We start from the raw sequence: 15,949 nt of genomic DNA, 5'->3' as shown, positions 1-15,949 counted from the left end.
GCTTACTATTATTAGCTTAGAAAATAAATATTCCTTTTAAAAATATTAGACCAAGTTTTGATGCACATTATATTCCATTTAAACAATGTGTAATTTTCTTTATGCTGCAGATTTGTAATATGATGAATGCACCAGCAGATGAATACTTCACATTTCAGGTAAATTCGGTAATGTTAATAATTAGAAATATTGTAGAAAAATGTTCTAGTGCTCACCACTAATTGGTTATACAGTAGATTGTATAAATAATTTCTCATTTGATTGTGATGCACAAACAAAATATTTTTGTTACATTGCTTATGTTCATAGCTGTATTATTACTTTCAAAGAAATACACATTTCCTATATTTTGGTATTCCTACAGAAAGGACCAGTGGATGACTCTGGATGGGTTATCAAAAATGTCTTGTCATTGCCTATTGTCAACAAAAAAGAAGAAATCGTGGGAGTTGCAACATTTTACAACAGGAAAGATGGAAAACCTTTTGATGAGTATGATGAACAGATCACTGAAGTAAGCTTAATAGGATTAGAGGGTTTGAGGAGCTATGTAATGTTAAAAAAAATACTGCAGTAAAAAGTAATTTTTATATGTCAAAAATTTTTCAAATAGGCCATATTAACATCTAACCAAGTCTTTACAATGCAGTTTCTTAAGAATCTGAGATTTTATTTCCCTTTATAAAACTGAAAATTTTTGAGTAATCATTTACATTCCAGTGATGAACAAAAGTTGCTTATAATTTGACTTTTAATACTTTGACTTTTTAATGATGGTCAGCATCTCCTAAGTAGCAGGTGTAGTGTGCTGCTTGCCCATGGATGCCAAGTCTGTGATCATGGGAGATTTGGAGAGCATTCATAATCACATACACTCACAGAAGATAAGATGCTGCACAGTGTACCCAAGTCCACCCACCTGACTTAAGCTTCATAAGCCTCAAAGTCCTGTATATAAAATGGGAATATTAATGACTTAATTACTAGGCTGAGGCAAACATCATTAGAAGCTGTGAGTGCTAACAGAACTGGCTGAAGGAAGATAAAGGCCTCTAACAAGTAGAGTAGCACCTTGCTTTTCAAATGGTACTACCAGAAATGGGACTTTAAGAAAACTAAGTTCAAATTGTCAGGTTCTGTTGTCATGGCATCATCTCTGCTTTACTTGACTTTGTTGCAGACTCTCACACAGTTCCTGGGTTGGTCTGTTTTAAATACTGACACTTATGACAAAATGAACAAACTTGAAAACAGGAAAGACATTGCTCAGGAAATGCTTATGTACCAGACAAAGGCCACCCCTGCTGAAGTTGAATCTATCCTGGTAAGTTTCTGTCCACAGCCACAAAATTAAAATGGGAAACTTACAACACAAAACCTGAGTTTTCTTATTCTTTTTTGGTTTTAGAAATACAAGGAGAAATTAAATGCAAAAAGTTTAGATGAATGTGATCAAAAGGATCTCATCAGGATTTTGGTAAGTGATCAAACTGAAAATTCTGGTGGTGTATATATATCAGACAGTAATGTATCCTCATATAGAAAAGGCTGTATATGGTGAAATCCTGATTAATACAATCAATGTTAGCAATCAGTTCCACAGACTAGATGGAGTTGATTTAGTAACACATCCTCAACATCTGCTCTCCTGCTATGCTACGGACCGCACTGCTACCTATGGGGAAACATTCTGTCCCAAATGTACATCAAGACACCTGGGCAGTCAGAGTTACATAGACATTTTTATGTTAATTTAAAATTAAAGTGTTAAATTTCTTAATATATTCATAGGGAAAATGCTGTATCTATAACTGAATTTAATTTATTTAATTCTGAATTTAAAGAAGGAATACTGTGGTGAGGCCACTTTCATTCTCAGTAAGAGAATTTAGGTAGGAGTGTCCAGTGGAACAAACCTTCAGATTATTTTTCCTGCATTTCTGTAAGCACACAAGTCTAAAGACAGTGACCCATGACTCCACAGTGACAAACCAGATTTGACCTAATGTGTTCTGTGCTCTACTACTCTTCTATTACTAAATCAAAAATGAGTTTGTAGTGCAGTCCTCTGGCTGCCTTAGTATTTCAATCTAGAAAAGCAGTGTCTTTGGAAGAAAGCTCCTATTTTTGCCCATTTAGTGCACTTCAGCAGTCCTGAAGCATATGAATTGGCCTACTTTATTTTAAAAAACCTCAAATTCAGAGAAAAGCTGTGCTCTGAATGAAAACACTGAATGAACTTCCACTGTTAATGGATCAAAACAGAGCTAGGTTGAAGAAAAAAGGTCAATAGACACAAAACAATATACAAATATAATACAAATACACAAATCAAAATACACAAATCTGTTGACTTCCAGTACCAACCACTTCATGTATTTCCTACTACTACACCACATTTGCTAATGTACACATAGCCATAGGGAAAAGATCTCATGAAATTCTTTTTAGTTATGTATATGTGTATGGTGGAACTCATTGGTGTGAATGTTTTACTGGCTTCCACACAACAGATGCTCACACAGCTTGCAAGTGGTGAAACAAAAAAACACCAACAGACAGTGTGTAGCTTCACATGCCTTTTAAAGGAAATTTAATTTAGCAGCATGAAAATCTTCAAAAAATAATAGACATTATAAAATTTCTCCATGGGTAGAGCAAAATCTGATTATTCTGATACAGGCTCCAAATTAAAAAACTTAACACTGGTATGAATTTTTAAATCTACAAAAAGCAATTTGTTCTTTCAACATTGTGGAGTCACAAAGTCAAAGGTCTAATATCTCCTGCTATGCCAAGGCCACATGCAAGTGCTTTATCCTATTATAAGACCTGGAATCCCAGAAAACTAATAGGATAAAACAGGTGTTTGTAGATCTGATGAATCACCAAGTAATGGGTCTTAAAACAACACTGGTCTAGGTTTCTTTGTCCTTGGTCTCAGATGTGGATAGATATAAAGGAAAAACCCAGGGAGAAGGAAAGGGATGATCACCCTTATTTGTTGAAATATATGCATACATTCAGTGATCTTTTTTCTTTCTCCATAAAATGAAGATCATTTATAGACTACTGAGGAGGAAGAGAGTCATTGTGATAATATAAGCTATTTTTTGTGTTGCATCAGACTTGAAGAATTCTTGTTTGGGTTGGAGCACATTCTTTAAAATATGATGCTGCTCTCCCTAGGCTTTGGGAGAGATCAAGAGTGTTAGTGAAGAGTTCACTAATTGCACTATTACCAGTTAGGCTATTCAATGTGAATCTATATCTTATATACAAAATAGGAAAATAAATTTTCTTGAGAACAGGATGAATGTTTTAACCTTGAGACTATGCTAAAAGTGGGAGAATCATGGGATTTTATATCAGGGAAGAGAATTTCCAAGGACCAAGATTTCTAAACTAAGGAAATGTTGAGATGGTCACAACCCATTGTGTTGGAATTCAGGGTAGGAATTTCCTGGGGCTTTTATTTATTAATTTTGAGAAGAAAGCCAGCAGTATTCTGATTGTACTTCATAATTTAATACAGATTAGTTCAGACTGACACCTGAGGACTTTGAAGACATAGTAAGCATACTGTCCTTGAGCATTGTTTTTACTGAAGAAAATTAAAAAAGCTTTTCCAACTTTGTTCCTGACAGAAAACCTTGTTTTTGATATTTCCTAACAGAAAGAAGAACTACCCGATCCAAAAGATTTGGAACTGTATGAATTCCGCTTCAGTGACTTCCCTGTTACAGAGCATGGCCTGATAACTTGTGGAATACGACTGTTCTTTGAGATAAATGTTGTTGAAAAATTCAAAGTCCCAGCTGAGGTCTGGTTTATTTTTCTTGTTTATATTTACTTCTAAGTAGAAGAAAAATAGCTGGTTTACATACTTTAATCTAGAAGTAGGCAATACTAAAATATTAATGGTATGGTTAACAATCTTTCCTTCTCCATGAAACATTTACATATTTGTCATAAAAACATAAAATTAATCCTGAATTGTGTATCTAGGTAAGGAATTAAATCCACATGCATCTATTAAAAAAAAATTTGCTGTTTCCATGTTTAATTCAATGGAAAACATTTGTTTTCAATGAACTTGTGCAGTTAAGTAATTGAATAGTATATTCTAGTTATTTAATGTGAATTCTTTGTTCTGTTTCAATTAACAGCTATCTGACTCCCTTTTGTTCCCAATAGGTCCTTACAAGATGGATGTACACAGTCAGGAAGGGTTATCGGGATATCACTTACCATAACTGGAGACATGGATTCAATGTGGGACAAACAATGTTTACTCTGCTGATGGTAATGTTGCTAATATTAACCTCAAATTCATTAATTAGTATTTGTTCAATTCCAGATGGAAAATTCAGGAAGACACATGCTCAGAGTTACCTGTTTTCTCTTACAGACAGGCAAAATAAAGAAATACTATACAGATTTAGAAGCCTTTGCCATGGTTGCTGCTGCTTTCTGCCATGACATTGATCACAGAGGGACCAATAACTTGTATCAAATGAAGTAAGTATAAGTGATTAAATATATGGAAATGTACTACTTTTAGTGGCAAACAAACAAAAAATGTCAAAACTTCCAAAAAAATAAGGTTTATATTCCATACTCATCTGGCATGAATAATTATGCTACAGAAGATTTCTTGCCTAGAGCACTTCAGGCAGTTGAAACACAAAGACAAAATGCCAAGGCAGAATCTTAGAAGTATCACCCAAAGCTGCAATCCATTTTTAAGACTGTAGATTTTTACAACTCTAGCAATGCTTGGATTGTAGCAGACAGAGCCTCATGAGCATGAGGACACAAAGAAATTAGTAAAGTAAATTAAAATCCATAAATGGATTACTTTTTCAAGACAGGGCATAAGCACTTTTCTGGAGAGGGATTCAAGATGTGACATAGACAATGGCCAGTTTAGAGGGAGACAGAATTTTTTCTGTTTCCCACTGTCTAATTTGACTAGTTCAGTTGTTCTTCCCCACACTCAGTTTCCTGATATAGGTCCTCTCCTGACGTGTAATCTCTTCACATTATACAAAAGTCTGAGTCAACAAGCTTGAGTTCTACTGCTGGGTCCACAGGCCCAGAAGTTATACCTCATGAGGTTAAAGCTTTGCAATTCATGCTGTAATATGTTCTGAGAAAATACGCTAAAGGATTTCTTTGATTTTTACCTTGTTTGTTATGAAGAAATATGAATCCATTTATATTTCCCTTTGTATTAAAACATTATGTATCATGGTGAGACCCATTCTCCTGAGAAGTGAACATCCTATCATTTAGTCTTTTATGTGATCTGTAGGGCTTGTTTCCATGTGCTAGCTAGAGAACACATGCTTCTCAGAATATCATGTATACCAGAAGATTATAATTTTCTGGCTAGTTTACACTAGCTGTATCTCCAGAGTGATTGATCCTTCCCCCCTGACCCTGAATCCACTCCTCACATTTCAGCCTTTTCAGACTGTGCTAGAGCAGTGACGCAAAGGGATTTTCTGATTATTCCCAGGGATTCTCCAGGTGACGTAGGAAAGAGAATGACAGATGCTGATTCTTATTCAGTGGACTGCCTCTCATCCAAACAAGTTTAGGGGGGGGTGTTGTGGGTTGGGTTTAAATCTTTCCACTGTGGTCTTCCCTAGATGAAAACCCTCTATATGCGGTCATACGCAGTAAACCTATTTATAGAACTCATCAGGATTTACCACGACAGTCCTAATCACATCAGAATATACAAGTGCCATGTAGTAATCCACCTTGGGTTATCTGGGAAACAGAGCTATAAACCAAGGCAAAAAGGAGGAAAATGCACTTCCAAACATGTAGAATTACTTGGAGCCCATGTAGGTAGGATGCTTCTCCCTTCATCTCACAACCATACTCTGATAAAGAATTTCCTCTTCCTGAAGCTTAGTCCAATCTCAGGAACACTTTAAGACCTGTGGTAAAACTGAACAAACCTGAGCTATCAGGGTTTTGCTGTTCATAAAATGGCAATTTTGGACTGAAGTAGCCTAAGAGCATTAGAGGAATTAAACTCCATTATACTGTTACTTTAGACTTAAGTTACAGTTAACTAGAATCCCAGGGCTCACGGCCCAGTCATTACAGACATACAAGAGTTCAAAAGCCTTACCACAAAATAAACACTAAAAGATGGATAAAGACTACTTTTAAGGTGCATAAAAGGACAGCAAAACTGAACATGTAGGATAAAATAAAGGCATATTTTAAATACCAAAGTTTCTGAGTTTTGAGGTATATAATGACTTCGATTTTTGTGGGCACTGAACACCCAGTGCCCTCCAAGTTCCATCATTACACAGTCACAAAAATGAAGGGAAGCAAGTTGGGTATTTTTCTCTGCATCATACCAATAGCTAATGTATACAGATTACACTATCATACCAATAATATAAAACCTGATTAAAAACTATTGCCTTCATATTGTATATATATGTTATACTCTAAGGAATTGCTTATTTTTCCACAGGTCAGCTGCTCCCCTGGCAAAACTTCATGGCTCTTCCATTTTAGAAAGGCATCACCTAGAGTACAGTAAAACCCTGCTGCAAGATGAGGTATGTCATGGACCTTCTGCTCACGCCAATCAACACTGATTAGTTAGATCCAATCAAGTTCAATGTTCCAAATTTCACTGGGTCTCATGCATTTCTCTAGGTCCACATCAGAAATGCTAAAATTCAGAAGTTTAAGCCAAATTCTAATGCATTTTCCACTTTTAGAGAAACATTAATGATTCTGTCTGGAACAGATTAGCCTCAGATAGAAAAGCTTCTTTTCTGGGCCTCACTCACATTCGGGTTTTTTCTGTTTGCACAAAACAGCTGATGTTGCAATCAAAGCAAAAAATACAATATATATACAGAATCTTATCATTAAGCGGCTGTGCCTGGTTTACGAGTTCTGAATTCAGCTGCAGGCTCTGACAGCCGATGAACAAAAGGACATGTTCAAGGAGGGCCCCCCTGCCCTCAGGCCAGGCCCGCCGCGCACCCTCCCTGGGTACAAGGCTGGAGTGTGGCAGCTCCACCGCCCATGTTCCTGCTCTGGACACCGCCCCAGCTGTCCTGTCCCAGCTACCCTGTCCCAGCTGCCGTGTCCCAGCTACCCTGTCCCAGCTACCCTGTCCCAGCTGCCGTGTCCCAGCTACCCTGTCCCAGCTACCCTGTCCCAGCTGCCCTTCCCAGCAGCGCGGGTGACGCTCCCACCGCATCCTCAGGCTCAGCTGCCCCTCAGGGTCCTGCTTCTCCACTGGGCCCCGGCCACCCTGCCCTCAGCGGCGTCAGACTCTGGCCCGGCTACAGCAAAGGCCACTACTTACGCTCTCTATTGATATTGAAGGCGACACTCTACCATGTATTTTGCAGGGTGATTTCACAGCAGGGCATGCACACATGCACTCCTTGTTTGTAGCAGGACAGGCACCCACTTCACCCTCATTTTCCACTTCCAGTCCCTGGGGTGGTGCTGCTGCTGCTGCCTGACGTCACGAGGCCACGAAATAAATCCTTGCGCTAAGCAGCAGCACTGTCTTAATAAAAATCCTAATAGGTTTCTGATATAAAAACAAAGACTTTTCCCTTTATTGATGGCAATGTACCTTTTCAAATGGGAGCTGTCAGGGACTGAGAGCAGGAGCTCTCGGGCAGAGCAGCTGGCAGGAGCTCTGGAGGCTCTCACCTGCAGCACCGCTGTGCCCTGGCTCATGCAGGCCTTGTACCTCTGTTAAAGAAAGAAATAAAACCGAGACACTTAGAAAAATGCTGTATGATGGTCTCATTCCCTCTGCCTGAAGAAAAGGACTTTGCACGTACCATGGTAGGACCCATACACTGCTGCAGGCACTGCCGACCCAGTTTAACAGGAAGAAAGGGGAACTGGGTAACTAAAAAGTCAGGAAAATTAGGGTAATGGAATGTAAATTTTTAATTTTTATAATTATTTTAAGAATTGTAGTTGGCCAATCCAGTTGTTACCCTATTCTGTGAGACAATCTGTATAGTACAAACCAAAGACAGTGTTATAAAAGGAATTGAAATCCTAAACTTTCCACCTTGCAGAGTTTAAACATCTTCCAGAACCTAAATAAGCGCCAGTATGAAACCGTTCTACACTTATTTGAAGTTGCAATAATAGCAACTGACTTGGCTTTGTATTTCAAGTAAGTACTAAATTCTGTATAACTTCCTACTGAAAAAAACCCAATGATATTGAATGTATAACTGTAGTTCTTTGTTTTTTATATGCAGCATAAAAGATGTTTATATGCAGAGAACAGGGCTCTATTTAATATTGCCATTGAGTCTAATTCTTGCAAAAAACAAGACATTCTTAGTTTGATTATAAGCTTTCAAATTAGAATGCATGAATGTATATAACACTTAGTAGGTAATACATTGAGTAGGTAATTCTAATATACTTTTAGTTACAGCAAGCACTATATTCCAGAAGTGTGTATTCAGTAGCCAAATCATAAGGTTGTGTGCATGTGTGATATTTAACATACCATACAACAGATACTCAGAGTAAACAGGAGCATGCTGAAGATTAGAAAAAACCAGCAGACATCCACTGATCCCAGTGCTAAATATGTCAAAGACTCCAAATATCAAACTGTCAATTCTGTTTGCAAGTTAGTGAATTAACGTGCTTTAATAATGGGTATCTTCCTTAAAGATAGGTGGAGACTTTTGTTTTATGACTGGGATATTTAAAGTCAGAAGACAGGTAAAAATTCAGGAAATTGTTTAATAGCAGTTATTAGGATTTAGATAATAGTAATTCCATTATTTCATTCATTCTAAGCACAAACTAGAAGATGAATGAAGCAATAGCAAGACAGGCTTATGATTTTCAAAGTTCTTTTCAGTCAAGTCTTAGTAATTCTTAGAATTTTTGATGGGAGGGAGTAGCAGAGCATCTATTAATATCTGCTTCACTTTTCCCAATTTGGTATGTTGCAGGAAGTAACAAACATGTAATGCTAAAAATTGAGAATGTCACCCCAAAGAGTTTAGTCTGAAGAGGCAGGAAATTGGTTACTTGTTTCTTTGTCAGGAACTCTGACATATTACTGCACGTGTCAGTGCTATGTAGCAAAATTAAAGTGTCTAGGTTACCTAAAATGTTTGCATTCAACAGCAGGAAAGTATTACCTTGATAATATTATGACTAGGATGGTACTTGGGAAAAGAACAAATATCATAAATATGATTTTATATTTAATTTTTAATGCAGGAACTCACATTCAGTAATATATGCTTTATTGGTTTGTTTTAACAGGAAAAGAACTATGTTTCAAAAGATTGTGGATGCAATTGAAAAAATGGAAACAGAAGAGCAGGCAATTAAGTATATATCTATTGACCCAACGAAAAAAGAAGTCATCATGTAGGTGGTTAATATTGTACTCCTTATTCAATCAATTATCTAGGACTTGATTTTAAAATAATTTGGGAACCTGGATGTGCAAATTTAGACTTAGTGTTGTTGTCCAATGATGAGCATAATCATGATTTAAATTTAGAAACTGATGTCTGTAATCTTCTTAAAATGTCCAAAATATTAATTCATTTAGTATCTTAAATTCCTTAAATCTAGACCTTTTCTTTTTTTATAATCTCTCTAGCATTGGATAGTTAGGGACCTCTGAAGTTCATCCTGTCCAACCCCTCTGCCAAGGCAGGGTGACCAAGAACAGGTCACACAGGAACTGGTCCAGGCAGGTTTTGAATGTCTCCAGAAAAACTCCACAATATCTCTGGGTAGCCTGTTCCAGTGCTCTTCTACCCTTAATGGATAATTGTTCTTCCTCATGTGGAGGTGGGACCTCTTGTGCTTTAGTTTACTGTCATTTCTCCTCCCCCTGTTGCTGAGCAGCACTGGAAAGAGTCTGGTACCATTCTCCTGACACCAAAAACTATACTCATGTTTTGGTTTTTGTTTTCGAAGGGCTATGATGATGACTGGATGTGATCTGTCTGCAATAACCAAGCCCTGGGAAGTGCAGAGTAAGGTAGGCACTTTTGAAGTAGACAATAGTGCATTTATTCTCTGTTTTATTGCCCATTTGGTGCATGATCAATTAAAAAAATTAACCTTTTATTACTTGACACATATTTAAGTGCCTGTTGCTTCCAGAAAAGAACCTCTACCTTTTTGTCACTGTGAGTGTAGGAGGTCAATGATGTCTCTACAGTTGCCAACCCTTTTCTACTTGTCCTTGACTAAAACTGGCACCGCTAATTCTGGCAGCTGTTATAGCTACCCTTAAATACCACTCAATTATTTCTCTGCTGGACAACTTCTACTACTTTCCAGCTATTTTTAAGATTTAACAGTATGGTTTGAATTGTGTTTATTCTGTAGATCCTGGTGCCATTACAAAGCAGCTTAAACACACTAAAATTCTGTAATACAGAGTGGTACGTAAGTACTTCAAGTACTCCAGTATTTATTGACCATCCTGATGAAGCTCATCACTTAGCCTTACAGGAATATGTTTTAACAAAGCATAATCAAAACACAACTGCAAATGCTTGTTCTTCTAAGTTATACACATTACAGCTATTACAAGAATCTTATGTTGCGAATCTTGCCTTGTTTTTGTCAGCAATAATGTGTTATTTACTCAACATGCATCAAAATATTGCTACTGATAATATGCTGGGAAAAGCCTTAAGTACAGCAGACAGTGTCTGTAGGTTTTTTCACTTCTCTGGAAAGCCTTGTATTATTTATTTAAATGTACTACTTTCTGCTGACAATTCCACTGAATTGTACCTATTCAGGTTGCCCTCATGGTTGCAAATGAATTCTGGGAGCAAGGTGACCTGGAAAGAACTGTGCTACAGCAACAGCCTATTGTAAGTACTAAATAATTTAACTGTGTTAAGCAATATTAACTGTTACTAAAACACTGAATAAATAATGAGCCATGATGCTTATGACTATACCAAAAAGCACGATATCTACGTATTCTAAATTACTGCTCTTCTGTTCTAGCCCATGATGGACAGAAACAAAGGAGATGAACTACCTAAGCTCCAAGTTGGTTTCATAGACTTCGTGTGTACATTCGTGTACAAGGTAAGAATAATTGGTTTTGTTTTCCTGTTCTAGTACTTCTGATGGCACAATTAGTGACAAGATGTTGCAGTAAAAACTTCTAGACAGCAGCAGTATTCTTGGTCTCAGGGTGAACAACTATCACAACCAACATAATTTTTCAGTATTTTGTTACATCAAAAAATTGTTCCCATAGAGTAAATTCAACAGACGTGAAGCAAATCCATGAAAAAGCAAGATCCCCATAAAACTTCAGGGTGCTGAGGTTTTGTTACTGCCTTGAGAAAGTTACAAAGTCCAGCTTGATTCTTCCCAGACCCATTTAATATAAGCAAGCAATGTGGATGGTCACAGAAAGCAGTAAATAGCACAGCAAAGGGAATAGGAATATGCAATATTTGGGGCATGTAGATATGCTGTCTCTTCTGTAAGGCACTGAAATGTCCACATTCCTAATCTCTGTCTAGTTTTTAATATTACCCAAAAATGTCAGGCAACAATGTGATGTGATTTTTAACAGCTTACAAAATACTGTCTTTTTATTGGAACATATTACAGGATAACAGACTTCTTAATTGTATCCTGATACTGATAACCATATGATAAAGTACCCCGTATCATAGTTGTATTATATGAGCCAGTCTATCATACGTGGGATGAGGGAGGATATTAAAATCTACAGCATATAATTCCAATATTTTCCTAACAGACTATGGGCACAATAGGGCATTGTTATCCCAACACAGTATTTCCAACAATATGCCTTGGAATTAGATGCAATAGAAAAATGAAATGTTTTCTCAGCAGTATTTCTACAATTTCAGACTTAACAATTCATCAGTGCTTAAAAATTTCTAATTTACTAATTTCCATTGCTTGTACAGGAATTCTCGAGGTTTCACAAGGAAATTACACCTATGTTTGATGGTCTTCAAAACAACAGAGTTGAATGGAAAACACGAGCTGATGAATATGAAGAGAAGATGAAAGCTATTGAGGAACAAAAGAAAAAGGAAGAAGAAGCAGCTGCCCAAAAAGGTTAAGTAACTTCTTAAGTTTTCATTTACATATATTTTTATGGCAGTCAACATATTCTCTCTCTCAAATTCACACATGCAGTGCAGTTGTGCAATATTAGACTTTATACTAATGGTATGCAAGTTCTGAATTAGCCAAATTAGCTTTATCTTTACTTGAAAGAGAAGTAAACTTTAAAGGTTACAAAAATCCAGTACATTGACCTAATTTCTGAACTGCAGAATTATATGACCACCACAAAAGTAAGAGAACGTAACATTTCTTCTATCTAAAGACTTAAAACTGAATCTAATTAAACACTTGCTTATCTGAAATATAAAAGATGCATCAAAATTCTGTGTCATCAGCCCCAAATGTATTCAGGTGCTTTGTTTTCAGCTGAAAATGAAAAAAATAAGGGAACAGAGAGTATGCATTTGGAACATAAAAAAAACCAGCACAAATTCCCATTTCTCGCCAAGTTTAAGATAAAGCTTTTGGCTCTAGTTTCCTACCACCAGTTTCTTGGCTGAAATATACTCTCTCATATAACAAATTCAACATTAGTCTTCCAAAGACAGACCAATTCCTAAAATTGGAAGCATGGTTCTGCATAGCATAACCTAGAAGATAATTGGATTTTATAGAAACTTGAAACCTGTCACTTGAGTTTAAGTGTGAAATGAGTCAGTTTCTTCTTTGTATTGCATGTGGTGCAGCAGGTCTACAGCTCTGCCAATCGATTGAGATGACTGAAAAGGTTCAAAGGTTAAAAAAAACCATGAGTGATTAAAACAGCAATAAATGGTCAGCTAGTTTGAAGAAGAAAAGTTAGTTTACTTTTTCACATGTCTTTAAAATATAAAACAGTATTGAATAATTTATTTGTTAATCAGTATCTGTGGGAAATAGGTGAGTATTCTTCACATTACACATATAAGAAGCTATCCAAGGCCACTGCATCAAGTTACCATCAGTTATTGGCTCCTACAAAACTGATATTAGGTTACAATAAAAATAAATGTAAAAGAAACCAAAAAGTTGTTGCAAAGTTGTTTAAGAAGTACTGTAAGTTACATGATTTAATCAAAGCAGATTTTTTAAAGAGTTTAATAGAATGAGTCAAGTATTTTGGCCTGCTCACAATGTGATACTAATTACACATATTTTCACAGAAATTCCAACCTCCTACTTGCTCCCAAATTTATTTTCAATGACACTTTCATTTTTTTGAAATCATATAATTTTATTTAAGATTAATTTATTGCTGAGAACTAGCTGGTTGTCAGTATGAAAAAAAGTACTTTTTCCTTACACGGGAACAAAAACATCTGAACTTTACAGAAATACCAGCAAAACAAAACAAAACCTGGGACCTCCTTACACAACTTCAAACCTCCTTATACATTTGCTTTCTCAGCAAAGAATATTACCAAAAAAAGTTACCCAAGTCAGATCCAATGCTCCTAAACTTCTTAAATAGAAACTAAATAATCAATTTAGGAAGAGTCAGGTATTTCTACACTCATTTGGAAGTTAAGACCATCCTACATAATTGGTATTTTGGAATCACTTAAGTTATTGAATTAATAAGTATTTTCCTTATAGGAAAATAGGAAACCTTACACATGTTTACACAGGCAAGCATGGAGAGACTGATTTGCAGAAGCTAAGGATCTGGCCTTTGCATATCGTAATTGGCAATGCAAAACAAAAGGGAATAATTCTGCATCCTTTAAAAACACACACTGGAATGAGGCCATGGACATTTGTGAAGAACAGATCTGACACTGTCAAATCAGGGCCATGTAAATATATGGGTTTGTTGAGTCAGTTCATACAAACAAAAATTTGATACATGCTGAACCATGGTGGTTTCTGTAGAACACACTGACCTGGCTATTCTTAGCCATTCAGTAGACACAAAATAAACATGTTTGCTGAACCACTACAGTGGAAAGTTCAGAACTGAAGTAAAGCAAAATACAGTATTAAACTGAGAAAATCAAATACATAGTTAGTAAAATAGTGTTGAATATATCCACAAATTACAGAGGGTAGGACACTGATTATGTGACATGTTTCAATGCAGGTGGAAAGGGTCGAAAATGACCTAGTAACATGGTGATCCACAGCTTTCAAATGTAAGTTTTAATTCTAATATTGGTATCTTACCTTAAGTGAATCTGGAAATGCAATTTATTACATTGAAAGAATCTTAACTATGACCAATGAACATCTGTGGCATCATTTGAGAGAGAGTAACAGAATCAGTAGCTATCTCTCTCTATTAATTAGTAATTCCAAAGGGATTCATGCAGGGTTGGAAAAAGGTTTATGCAATTAGGTCAAATTAAAGTTTTTGTATCATTTTCTTCAAAAATAGATTCACAGATTATATTGATTCAAGAGTTTCTTTCTTTTGCATGGCTTGCATACCTCAGTTTTGTATGTGTGGGACAGAGTCATATATTTAAATACTGAAACTTTCCAGTAAGAGTGGTTCAGTGTGTGTTTGGTCCCTTGAGAAATGATGGTATCAACTCCTACACTATATACACATATGTATATATAACATGTCATTGTTTATATAACATGTCATTGTTTCTTATTCCAATATCCCAGACAAGCAGTGAAATTTCAGACAGCCAAACATACATAATATGCATAAAATAAAAGCAGCACTCCTTAATAAGGAATTAGAGCAGCTAAAATTAACAGAAAATATTCATTTTACTTTCCTTCCTTGTTTTTTAACAGAAAGTGCTGCTGCAGGTGGTGGAGGTGGTGAAGAAGGAAAATCCAAAACATGTGTAGTTTTGTAATTCTTTGTCTCAGACACTGTTCCTGCTACAAGAAAAGGCATCTAGAAAGAACTTCAATGAGCCCCTGTGGATTCCTGCTTTGCATAGAATAGCATAGATCAATTTCTTAATCCTCTTAAACACTTGCCATTTGTTGGAAATAATTTTTAATGGATTAAAAAAAAAACGGTTACTATTAAAAACTGGAAAAAATAATGGTGCAAAATGAGTTAACTGTGTGCTCTAGGTATTTTTTCATATCACTCAATTTACATACAGTACTTTTATTAAAATATGTAACTTCTAAATACACTCTCCATAAAAAATATAAATAATTTTGACAAATGTTATATTAAATTACTGAATGACATCTAAGATGTAAACTTCAAACCAAGAATTGCAATATTTGTAACTTGTATATTTAGATTTTTTATATTATGTGTATTTCCTTCATCTGTAATTCTGTCATTTTCCTTCATTCTCAATACTATATAAAGTCCCAGAGTAAAACATTTCTTTCACTTTAGGAATGCACAACACAATTCCCTAGCTCTTATCTATAAAAAGCAGGCCCATGGTACATTGTATTTTTGCATAATTACCAATGATAAATCTGTAAATTATAGCCATTGTAGCCTTTTGATCATATGCAAATGGCTCTCCCACAGTTCCTAAACTGACCAGCTTTTATTGTAAGAATCTATAATAGCAGACTACAAACATCATACTTTACACACAAGTAAAGGCTTACTAAGATACACCAGCATATCTACAAGCAGGATTTGCATTCAAGGGCATTTTAAAAGGCTCTTGTACTCCCAGTGCATCTCTTTCAAAATGCAATAAATTAAAGTATTTGAAAACAAATTAATTGGCACGAATTTAATCTTCTGAGGGAGAGCAAAGCAGAAGTAACACACACCATATTCCCATGACCTGTCTTTCTACAACCAAGTAGACAGACTGCACACAAATTAGCTCTTTGTGAACACTGACCTTCCTTCCCACACCTTTGGAACAAG

General features: G+C 36.0%; 1 protein-coding gene across 1 annotated transcript in view; it reads left to right on the top strand.

The window, feature by feature from the left end:
* Nucleotides 1-15,156, top strand: part of PDE6C (phosphodiesterase 6C) — a 33,774-nt gene extending 18,618 nt beyond the window's left edge. The window contains exons 8-23 of the mRNA XM_015633580.2: nucleotides 111-158; nucleotides 365-514; nucleotides 1,181-1,324; nucleotides 1,409-1,477; nucleotides 3,677-3,823; nucleotides 4,198-4,305; nucleotides 4,412-4,521; nucleotides 6,509-6,596; nucleotides 8,100-8,200; nucleotides 9,322-9,429; nucleotides 9,991-10,054; nucleotides 10,830-10,904; nucleotides 11,044-11,127; nucleotides 11,991-12,144; nucleotides 12,843-12,845; nucleotides 14,884-15,156. Coding sequence (XP_015489066.1) covers nucleotides 111-158; nucleotides 365-514; nucleotides 1,181-1,324; nucleotides 1,409-1,477; nucleotides 3,677-3,823; nucleotides 4,198-4,305; nucleotides 4,412-4,521; nucleotides 6,509-6,596; nucleotides 8,100-8,200; nucleotides 9,322-9,429; nucleotides 9,991-10,054; nucleotides 10,830-10,904; nucleotides 11,044-11,127; nucleotides 11,991-12,144; nucleotides 12,843-12,845; nucleotides 14,884-14,948 — 1,518 coding nt within the window. The 3' untranslated portion in view covers nucleotides 14,949-15,156. The remainder of the gene's footprint in view (nucleotides 1-110; nucleotides 159-364; nucleotides 515-1,180; nucleotides 1,325-1,408; nucleotides 1,478-3,676; nucleotides 3,824-4,197; nucleotides 4,306-4,411; nucleotides 4,522-6,508; nucleotides 6,597-8,099; nucleotides 8,201-9,321; nucleotides 9,430-9,990; nucleotides 10,055-10,829; nucleotides 10,905-11,043; nucleotides 11,128-11,990; nucleotides 12,145-12,842; nucleotides 12,846-14,883) is intronic.
* Nucleotides 15,157-15,949: the final 793 nt, after the last annotated feature.

This window comes from Parus major, chromosome 6 (assembly GCF_001522545.3).
Source record: "Parus major isolate Abel chromosome 6, Parus_major1.1, whole genome shotgun sequence".
Taxonomy (NCBI): Eukaryota; Metazoa; Chordata; class Aves; order Passeriformes; family Paridae; genus Parus; species Parus major.
This window is presented reverse-complemented; position numbering and strand designations above follow the sequence as displayed.